The following is a 10,542-nucleotide window of genomic DNA, read 5'->3' on the forward strand; positions in this document are numbered from 1 at the left end:
CCTGTCACTCCAGATAAAAGCCATTGAGCATTCCTTAAAGAGACGGCTGCGGCGAGGGAAGGGGGGGCATGCCCCAGGCGAGACGACGCACGTCGACGGCGCCCTGCAGCGGAGGGGCAGAGGGGGGGGGTGAGGATGGGCGAGGTTGAGAGAGGGGGGAGGGAGGGGGGAGGGGGGGGTCCGAGCCGCGTCAGGGACGTGTGTAGAAGGGTGTCCAGGGGGTGTCCAGGGGGTGTCTAGGAGCCGTCTATTCTCAGAGCTGTCTCGGAGCCGTCTCCTGCAGCGCCGGGTTGAGGGAGAGAGAGGCGGAGGAGGCGCTGAGGTCGCGGTCGGTGAGGGTGACGTGCGCCGCGCCCGCCGCCGCCGCCGCCAGCCCCGCGACACCGGTCCCCGCACCGATCTCGAGCACCCCGCGCCCTCGCACAAGGCAGGGTTGCGCGTGCAGCAGCTCCGCAAGCAGCTCGCCACCTCGCCAGACGGCCCCATGCGTCCAGTCGTCGCCGCCGCCGCACGACTCGACCGCCGCCGCATCCGGCTCGCCCGCGTGGGCTGGCGGCGCGCAGAAGGGGCTGCAGGAGCGCTCGCGCGCCAGCGAGACGCAAGGCTGCGCAACGCGGGGGCGAGGGTCGCAGGCGGTAGCCACGGACAGGGCGAGCATGGCGCGGAGAGGATGACGCGATCACCGCGCCTTTGCGAGCCCGATGCGGATCTCCTTGTCGCTGGGCTGCTGCGCGCTGTTGCTGCTGCTGCTGTCGGCCTGCTGCTTCTCGTGCTTCGCCGCCTCCTGCTTGTGCGCAAAGTACTCCTCGCGGTCCTCGGGCTTGAGGTCGATACGCGTGGCCTTGCGGGTGAGCATACCTGTAACGGCGCGGCCGGATTTGGCGCGGCCAGATGTGGGGCGAGGATGCGCCAGCGGCCGGGGCGAGCCTAGAACGCTGTTCGAGGTGGCCAACGCGAAAAAAGAAAATCGCGCAAGCGCGACCTCACACTCTCTCGCGCCTCACACCCGTGAGAAAACTGGAGAGAATTGCCAACAACCAACTTCGGGGGCAAGACTCTCTCGCTGGCCCGACGCCCACGCCCGTACCTTCTCCGCGCCAGTCCACCACCAAAGCTCAGTGCCGCCAGCCCAGGCACCCACGCTCGAGTCAGCCACGCCTCGTGCTGGCGAACCGCCCCGCCACGACCGCCGCGCACGCGGTCGCGGCGAGAGCCACCGCCAGATATGAGTGCTTCTTCTGCGCGTGCTCGAGCTCATCAATGTAGTGGTTGACCTGGGCCATGAGCACCTCCATCTCGGTCGTGTCACCCATCAGCATGGCCGGGTGGCGGTCGCCCTCGGAGATGCGCTTCGAGCCTCGATCGTGAATGGCGGAGAGCTCTCGCTTGTCGAGCGGCGGCGGGTTGCCGCCCTCGATGTCAAACATGCCGTTCGACTCCTCCAGCGCGCGGATTGCGGCGACATCTTTCGCAAGGACCTTCGGGGAGAGGGGTCGGTTGGCGCTTCTCCGTGCGGGGGGTGGGCAGTCACCAGCGATGCGCGCGCCTCTTCGTCGGCGTGGATCAGGATGCAGTTGCCCGGCTGCGTGAAGAGGTCGATCGTCTTGGTGATGCGGTCACCGACCTTTACAACCTCGTCGAGCGAGCAGAAGGAGCGAAGGGCGCGGATGGCCTCGTAGCCAGGACGGGCGGCCACCGTGCCCTCACAGTAGGACACAAACTCCACCACGCAGCCGCTCCCGGCAAAGGGGTATGGGGGGATCGGCGGGATCTTCTCCCAGGCCTCTGGATCCAAGGCGCTGTCAACGTAGGCCGTGCACTGGTTGTAGCTGCCGGTGAGGGCCGAGGCGAGCGGGAGCCACTGCCCGCTCAGGCCGTGCACGCGGCAATTGACCTAAGGATGGCGGTGGGAAAGCGAGCGAGCGTGGGCGTGAGGGTGGTTGGGAGAGGAGTGGGCTTCGCACCTCAACCAGGCAAGGTCCCTCGGACGTCATCATCACTTCCGTGTGGGTGGCACCGTTCGTGATCTTGAGCGCTGTGATGGCACAGCGCGTGTACTGGATGAGCGACTGCGCGATGGCGGAGACCGGGTTGACTGGGTACATGCCAAAGTAGACAAACTGCGACCCGTTGCGCGGCCGCTTGTCGTACTTCCACACCTAATAACGAGTCCCTCGCTCAATATATCAATAAACAGGAGAGGTCCTCCGACAGAAAGGTCGGCGCCATCATCGTCTTGTGTTCGCCATCCTTGGTCACGTGGTCCACGACGTACTCGCTGCCCTTCAGGAACTCCTGTGGTCGGGAGGTCGCAGGGAGTGGTTCACGCGTCGTGCCGCGCTCTTCAGTCTGGACAGCAGACTCGCCTGTGCAATGACAGCCGCCCCGTGGGCGCCGAGCGCCCGCTGCGAGTTCATCAGCCGGTGAAAGTGATCCTCAGCCTCCTCGAGCGTGGCGCACAGCTTGACGCCGTCGGAACCGGCCGACTCGACAGGTTTCACAACTATCGGCATCTCCTCCGTCTTGCAAAACTCCTCCACCGCGCCGCTCCACGTCGTGCCTGAGACGCCGCGGACGGCGCGGATGCCCGTCGCCCTCAGCGCGTCCTGCTGCACACCCTTGTCACGACGGCCGCCCGTCCATGGAGCCACGCCGTTGCCGGGAAGGTGCATGTGCTCCGCGAGCGCGTCGACCACGTTGACACCGCTCTCACCACCGCACAGCACAGCCTTAATTGACTCCTTTCCCGCCGCAGCCTTCAGCGCCTTGGCCATCTCCTCGATGCTCATGGTGCCCTCGCGCACCACACCTTTGTACCCGGTCTTTTCAATCCAGACCCTGGTCGCCTCGCCGACGTGGTCCTCTAGGTCTCTCGCCTAGATTGCGGCACAAATTCTGTGATTTTGCGGCATAGATTCAAAAAATCCGCCTCGACGAGTTTGCAGCATGCGGGGAAGGAAAGACACCTCTGCGGTCCAGAGGGCAATGACGTCGAAGCCGCGCTCTGAGAGGAGGATGGGGAGTCTGCCGCCCGTCGAGTATGGGTCAGCCACGACGACGGCCATCGCTCTCGTCGAAGGCGCTCAGTGCCGTGGACGAACGTCGATCGCGTTCTCGGCAAGTTGGACGGCCCGTTTCTTTCCTTTGTAAAATTCTTTCCTTTCTCGTGCGTTCCCTCTGAGGCATCGGCGGAGCCTCTTGAGCACTTGAGCACTGGATAGGGTCGATTCCGCATGGTACGGGAACCCCATTCCACACGGTTCGAACGACCGTACGTGTGTATGTACATTACAGGGCATGAGAGAGCCCACATCCGGGCACGGTTCGCACGATGTGCTCTATGGGTGACAAGAGGCGCGAAGCGAGACGGGCTACAGTGGGTTGCGGGCATTAAGAAAACGTCGCATTAAGAAACCCTACCAAGCGATTTCCGCAAAAATCTAAGAAACCACGGGGCGCCGCAGGCGCGGCCCCGAGAAAAGGCCAGACACGAGTGTGAACGGGTCCGGAGCCCCAGCTGCAGCTCAAAATTTCTCTTCGCCTGGGCCTGCGGCAGCGCACTTGTCACTTTTCAAGTCTGCGGTGTTCTGAGTGGAGTGGAGATGGAGGCGTGTGTGCGTCTTCCCGTCATCCAGAGAGCCGACTCGGCGGCAGACTCTTGGCATCGCCCTCGCGGACCGAGCTTTAACACTCTTCTTACCTAAAAATCCTTCGGGCCGGCGCTCTGGCTTGATTGAGTGCCCCGCCCGGAGCTAAGAAACCACGGCGTGGGGTGGATGAGGGCTGTGGAAAGGCTTAGAAACGGCGGCGTGCCGCGGAATCCTGTTTTCTTAATGCCCGCAACCCACTGTAGCGGGCCCTGAGGGAGGGTGTAGAGGATGTAGAGTGTAGAGCGCTCGCTGTCTGTAGAGCTGTAGAGCTGTAGAGCTGTAGAGCGCTCTGGAGCGCTGTAGAGCTGTAGAGCTCTACATCCGCCGCGGGACAGAGCGATGCAGATGTAGAGCGATGTAGAGGCCCTCTACAGCGTGAAATCTCTACAACAAACTCTACATCATATAAAGCGGCAAAGAGGCACGGTCGCTCTCCGACATGAGGCGCGTTGCACTTGCCAGTGCTGCCCTGGCCTTCTGTCTGCCCGCCCAATGGGTGGCAGGTGCCTCTGCTGCTGTGGCATGCCTCACGGCTGCGACTGGCCGGCGCCTCGGCGCGTCAGCTCGGCTCGGCGCAGCGATAGTGGCCAGCGCAACTCGCCTGGACTCAACGCTCAGCCAGGAGCTCCCGCACGCGCTGGCGCGAGGCATGGCGCATGCAACGCGTCTGAATGCTCGCCTCGCCTCGCGCAAATGCGACCGTCCTCGCAGCCGACAGTCCACCGCCTGCTAAAGAAGCACTGCGACGAATGCGGCACCGGCGACACATGGCAGGCTGGTCATGACGCAGTTATAGGGTGTTGTGTGTCGTCAGAGTGACTCTCTGTGTGTCAGGGATAGTCAGGGCCGTCCATCAGAGCTCCAGTAAGCTCGGAGACACCCCATTAGTGCGACTCGACCTCTTTGAGTCACTGCCTTCCTGGCGGTTTGGCTCTGTAGAGCCTCTACAACAAACTCTACAGCAAAATCGCGCTCTACATCGCTCTACAACGCAGGCGCATCGTCACGCGGCGGATGTAGAGCTCTACAGCTCTACAGCGCTCCAGAGCGCTCTACAGCTCTACAGCTCTACAGCGCTCTACACTCTACATCCTCTACACCCTCCCTCAGAGCGGGCCACACAGGCGCCAGAGGCGACCTGAATGCAGAGGTGTGAAGAGGCGCGGCATCGGCCGGCGCCGACCTCTCTAGGTTAGCGTTGGAGACGCTGGCGTGGCCCTGCCACGCTTCTCGATCATTCATCATCGCGCAGACACGGAGGGGGGCTGGGCAGGGTTCACCCACATGGCAGGGCCCAGGGAAAGAAAGAAGAAACAAACAAACAACCCCAGGGAGGGATGGGAGGACGGCACGCCGCCACCACACAGGGATTTTAAGGAGAGGAGTGTGGTGCTAGCCGTCGCCCACACCCTTTGGCGTCTGCCTCTTCCTATCTCTCTTCGCAGTCCCTCGCCGATTCTCGCTGCAACCTTCATGCCACCTCGCGGTCGTCCCACTCTCGTCGTTCCAGGGATTCCTGTCACTGCGAGCACAAAGGCGGCTCCCGTGGTGTACCTGTGTTAGTGCCAGTGCGCGCCACTGTCGTAGGTAGGTAGGTGTGTCGTGCGAGGGTCGGTAGCGAAAGCGCGGAACAAATTCTTTTGAAGACTCGGCGAATTTGAAGTTGTCGCCGACCGATCCGAGCCAAGGCTCTCTCTCTCGTCTCTCGTCTCCCTCTCGTTCTTCACGGGCGCGACCCTCTCCGAGGCCGACGATGTCACTCCCCACGCCACGCTCCCCGCTCTCGCCGCTCTTCTCTCCCAACGGACGCTCTCCCAAGCTCGGCCAGCGCCGCTTTCCCAAGTCGCTCTCTGCTCCGCTCAACTACGACTCGCCCGCCGCGTGCGATGATGAGTGCGAGTCGTCGCCCGAGGCATGGCGGCCGACGGCTTCCAAGTCGCTCCCAACCTGGCTGTCGCCCGGCGGGACCGTCGCCACCACCGGCAACGACGAGGCGATCGTCGCGGCACCGGCGCCCCGGCGGACGCGGCGACACGGAGGAGCGAGCATCCTCCTTGTCCTCTTCTCGCTCCTCGTGTCCGCAGGCCTCATCTACCCCGCCTGGCGTGCAGCGTCCGCCGGAGCGGCGATGCCGGGCCCTCGAGCTCCGTCGGCCACAATCGCCAGCAGCGGCAGCAGCCAGCTCTTGCTGCCTTGCGGCGCAGTTTGCCGGTGGAGCTGGTCGCGCTTAGCCGCAGGCCTCGCACCCTGCGGGCCGAGAACGGCGTGCCGCTGGCGCGTTGCGTGGCCGCTCGGCACGAAGTGGTGCGCGCCCGCCGCCCGCAAGTGAAGCGCGCAGAAGGAGGGCCTGACTACAGCCAGCGGCCACGACTCGGCTCTCGGGGACTGAGGGGCCTCTGGCCTAGCCTCTGGCGGAGCATGCCGTTTGGGGGAGATGGCGCTGGCAGTGGGCGCTCGATCGAGGGCGCACCACCGCAACCACATGGGCTTTTGGAGTCCTTGGCGAGGCGCGGGCGGACGGGTGACCGACGCATGTTCTGCATATGATCGCATGGTGTACTGTACTGGTTACTCGCGCTACTGCCTACTGCGTACTGGTCCTACTGCGCGTCCAGGGGCGCAGAGTCGAGTCCCCCTTCTTTTGCGTTTTGGGCGCTTCTTCTGTGCGTCTCGTTTAACTTTAAATTAATGATGTCACAAGGCTCAAGGTCAAGCCGACAGGCATCAGGCTGGGTAAGAGTGTATAACTCGCGCGCGAAACTGTGTTCTTTCTAAAATGAATTTCTATTACCAATTATACGTACGTTACAAAGGTAAAACCCCATCGTAGTTGTTGCACCCCATCGATCATCGTCTCGCGCGGACATGCATGGATGCAACAAAGGGGGACTCACTCGCGGCCGGCGCTCGCTCCCTCGAGTGAGAGAAAAGAGAGATATACAGCGAGGGGGTCAGAGGTGTGTGAGCTACCTACCTACATATTGGCGGCGGGTTGCCGCGGGGGCAGAGCTCAATAAGCGGGGGCGGTGGCGGCTCTCGACAGAAGCTCACACCAAGAAGTCGGCAGTGGCGGAGACGCACGAGCTTCTCCTCGGCGGCGGCGGCGGCGACGGCGGCAGCGACGGCGGCGGCGAGGCGGTAGGCGAAGCGGGCTCCGAGGGCGGCGGCGAGGGCGGCGGCGACGCGCCGTACCCGGTCGTCGCGGGCCGAGCCGCCTTGGGCGAGCCGATCCGAAGCCGGCCCAGGCCCAGCATGCTGCGCTGCGGCTTGCGGCGGCCCTGGGGCGCCGGGGGAGTCGCCTCCGCAGGGGCGGCGACGGCCTTTGGCGAGTGGCCCTTTCTCAAGCGCAGCTCGCACGCCACCCGGTCCACCCAGTCCTTGTGCGAGGCGTACAGCGCGGCGTAGCGCGGCTCGGCGTCGTCCACGTCGAGCCAGGTCACGTTGTGCGCGTCGTCGCCCGCGCGGAGCGGCAGCTGGACGGCGAGGTCGGCCGTGCAGTGGAAGTGGAACGCCGTCGTCTCCATCCACGCGTTGTCCGTGTTGCGCGGGTCGTCGACGTAGCCGCGGTACACCACCTCGCCGTGCGCAAACAGCTCGTCGACGGCCGCGTTGAAGGCGGCGCGCTCGGCGTCGGAGGCCATGTTGCCCGCCTCCTCGGCGAACTCGCGCCGCACCGTCACCGACACAACCTCGCCCGCGTCCACCATCCCGCCCGGCAGCGCCCAGACGCCCGTGTCGCCGCGCTGGATGGCGACAATCTGCAGCTTCCGCTTGTCGCCGGGCTTCCAGCGCGTCACGATCGGGTCGGCGGCCCGGTTGGGCCCCCACTTGCCGAGCATGCCCCGCCCGCACACGCCGGTGCGGCCGCGCGGGTTGACTGGCCGCTGGTCCGCGTCGAAGAAGAGGGGGCCCTCGCACGAGAGGCGGTGCTTGAGCTCCGCGAGGTTCGGCCGCGGGCTGTCGGCCCAGCCGTTCGGGTTGGTGTCGCTCCGCTCGGCCGCGAGCACCGAGGGGGCCACGAAGGGCACCGGCGAGTACTCTGGCCAGGGCACCTTCCAGCTCACCTTTGCGTCCTCGACCGGGAAGCGCGGCGGGTACTTCGGGTTCTGCTGCGACCGCGCGTGCACGTGCGCCGTGGAGTGCGCGGCGAGCGCGCGCTGAGCGTCGTTCAGCTGCTTGCGGAGCGACTCGACCAGCGCCGCGTCGGCAATCGGGGCTCCGCCAGCCGGCGGCGGCGGCGAGCGCGACACCTCGGGGCTCACGCTGAAGCTCGCCAGCGGATTGTTGGAGAAGGACGCCAGCCCGTCGCCGCTGTGGGGAGAGATGACCGAAGAGCTGACGGGGGCCGTCGCCACGCCGCCCCTGGCCGTCGCCTTGTGCGCCGTCGGCCGCGGCAGCTCCGTCGACGACGCCGACGTGAGCTCGACCGGCGAGGCGCCGCGGGGGGAGCCCGAGCGCGGAGACTGCCGCGGCGTCATCTCGGTGGCGGAGCTGTAGCCGGTCGCCGACGCGGCGCCGGCGCGCAGCGAGCCGCCGAAAGGCAGCATCGTGCCGCCAGGGTAAGGTTGCGCGGTCTCGCGCATGTGCGCGTGCAGGTTGATGAGCGACTCCTGGATCTCGAGGCACTTGTCGGTGACGCGCGCCTGCTCGAGCTGCAGCGCGGAGATCTTTGTGTCCGTCATCTCCTCGCGCTCGCGCTCCTCCTCGTCGAGCAAGTCGGTGAGCCAAGTCAAGTCCTGCCGCGCCATCACGTCCAGAACCGCCTCGGGCAGCGTGTCCGAGAGCAGCGGCACCACCTTGACGCCGCGCCGGTAGCCGAGGCCCTGCGCGCGAGAGGTCGACATGCGGCGCAGCTTCGTACTGTTCGGGCCAAGCCGCAAGACGCGCGACCTCTTCCGGCAGCACCGCGGCGTCATGAACTCGAGGCAGCGGCGGCAGGCGGCGGCGAGCCTGCTGCAAAAGAGGCCCGACATGCCCTTCGAGATCTCGGCGACGAGGAAGGGGAGCGAGAAGGGGGGCGGGATCCAGAAGACGGACGACACAAACTCGTCGACGACGTAGACACGCGAATACTTCCACTCGTTGTCGGCGTTCTCCTTGATCTTCTCGTACGTCTCGCTCATCATCGCGATGAGCAGGTTGACCAGTACGACCTGACGCACGCGCGGAAAGAGAAGGGGGTGGGGCCGGCGGGTCGCGACGGGGGCGAGGCACGGCGTACAGCGCGGCCGCGCGCCTGCGTGAGGAAGGAGAAGGTCCACAGCAGCATCGGCCCGAGCCAACCGCCCGCAACGCCCACGTTGTGCAGCTCGCCGAACTCGCCGAAGAGAGCCCACCACGGCAGCGCGAACGCGCCGTCCGTGTCGAAGCTGCTCTCTCCGAGCGACGGCATGATTCCGACCATCGCGGAGCAGAAGGCGGCCATGACGAGGCAGAGGATGAAGCTGAAGAGCATGATGTCCTTGGAGAGCTCCTGCAGGATGATCGAGAGCACGCCGATCTGCTTGTAGATTTGCAGCCACAGGATGGGCCGCACGAACGCGTAGATGGCGCACACCGCGAGCACCACCTGGGCGTACCACAGCGGGTCGCAGCCGCGGTACACGTTCGACCAGATGTCGAGCGCGTCGAGCTCGCCGTCCTCGCCCGCGACCGACTCCGGCAAGGGCCCGCCGCCGCCGCCGCCGCTATCGCCGCCGCCGCCGTTGTGCCCGCTTAAGAGGGCCCTCCCCCCGCCCGGCGCGTGAAGCCGCCGGGCGGCGGCCTCGAAGCCGACAAAGTCGCCGCCGTCGAGGAGCTCGCCGAGCCTCCGGTCCTCGACCACGCGCTCGATGGTCTGCGTGCCGAGCCCAATCACGTGGCAGAGCGGGCCGGCCGTCAGGCGGACGGTCGAGGCGAGCGCCTGCGCGGTGAGCGTGATGACGTCCATCAAGTTGGCGGCCGAATCGAAGTGCACGGCGCCGGCGCGGAAGTGGGTGTACCACTGGAAGAGCTCCTCGACCCAAAAGGCGTAGCAGAAGACGGCGAAGACGAGCTCGAGGACACCGAAGGTGGTGAAGGTGCCCGGGTGCGACATGAGCACCGTCGTGTAGACGGCGAGGAAGCAAAAGTACGACACCACCTTGAGCAAGAATTTGACGCGCGGCACGGCGAGGAACCAGCGCATGTTGAGCCACCGGATGTGGAAGAGGCCGCGCAAGCACTTGAAGCAGTGGAGGCAGCACAGGCAAGTGCAGCACTGCCCGCAGCAGTTGAAGCAGCACGCGAACAGGTTGTACACCCGCGTGCAGAGCCCGACCCCCGGCGCGAACGGGCTCGGGTAGCAGCAGCAGGGCGGTACCTCCTCGAGGGTGTCGAGCGCGGTCGTCGCCATCCCGCCCGCGCCGCCCCAGCGCGAGCCGCCCGCCCCGCTGTCGCGCCGCGAGAGCGAGAGCTCCTGCGTCTCGTCCCGCTCGTGCAGGCGGTGCCTGCCGCCGAGTGCGCGGTAGGCCAGCGGCGGCGGTGACCGCGGGTCCTTGTCGTCGCCAGAGTTGGCGCGGTTGGGCGCGACGAAGTCGGCGAGCTGGAAGGCGGCCGTCGCCTGACGGCTGGCCTTCTTCTTCCGCTCGAGGTTGTCCCACGCGCTCGCGTCGAGCTCGACCTCCTGCTTGTCGATCGTCCGAACGAAGAAGTGCGCGAGCACGCGCAGCGAGCTGACGCTGGACGAGAGAGCGCCGTCCGAGCCGTAGAGGTTGCCGCGCCAGTACTCGTCGATGAGCGTCTGCACGTACTTGTGCCCGACGAAGCTCTTGCTCTCGCCCTCCATCGCCGTCTGCAGGATCGTGCCCGGCCACGTCCGCGACGGCCGCATCAGCACGATGGTTGCGTGGCTCTGGGTGGGGCACTTGTCGAG

General features: G+C 65.9%; 3 protein-coding genes across 3 annotated transcripts; all 3 read right to left on the reverse strand.

The window, feature by feature from the left end:
* Positions 1-4: 4 nt before the first annotated feature.
* Positions 5-658, reverse strand: EMIHUDRAFT_249383 (hypothetical protein; the record flags this gene model as incomplete). Its single annotated transcript, XM_005760193.1, has 2 exons — positions 5-33; positions 385-658. The coding sequence occupies 2 exons, from the start codon at positions 656-658 to the stop codon at positions 5-7; spliced, it is 303 nt and encodes a 100-aa protein (XP_005760250.1).
* A 490-nt stretch (positions 659-1,148) lies between these two features.
* EMIHUDRAFT_249384 (hypothetical protein) lies at positions 1,149-3,065 on the reverse strand (the record flags this gene model as incomplete). Its single annotated transcript, XM_005760194.1, has 6 exons — positions 1,149-1,478; positions 1,532-1,894; positions 1,965-2,159; positions 2,260-2,295; positions 2,379-2,876; positions 2,967-3,065. The coding sequence occupies 6 exons, from the start codon at positions 3,063-3,065 to the stop codon at positions 1,149-1,151; spliced, it is 1,521 nt and encodes a 506-aa protein (XP_005760251.1).
* Positions 3,066-6,434: 3,369 nt separating this feature from the next.
* Positions 6,435-8,559, reverse strand: EMIHUDRAFT_372079 (hypothetical protein). Its single transcript, XM_005760195.1, has one exon. It carries the CDS (start codon positions 8,492-8,494, stop codon positions 6,698-6,700), a length of 1,797 nt encoding a protein of 598 aa, XP_005760252.1. The 5' UTR covers positions 8,495-8,559; the 3' UTR covers positions 6,435-6,697.
* Between the last annotated feature and the right edge of the window lie 1,983 nt (positions 8,560-10,542).

The sequence above is a fragment of the Emiliania huxleyi genome (assembly GCF_000372725.1).
Source record: "Emiliania huxleyi CCMP1516 unplaced genomic scaffold EMIHUscaffold_772, whole genome shotgun sequence".
Lineage (NCBI taxonomy): Eukaryota > Haptophyta > Isochrysidales > Noelaerhabdaceae > Emiliania > Emiliania huxleyi.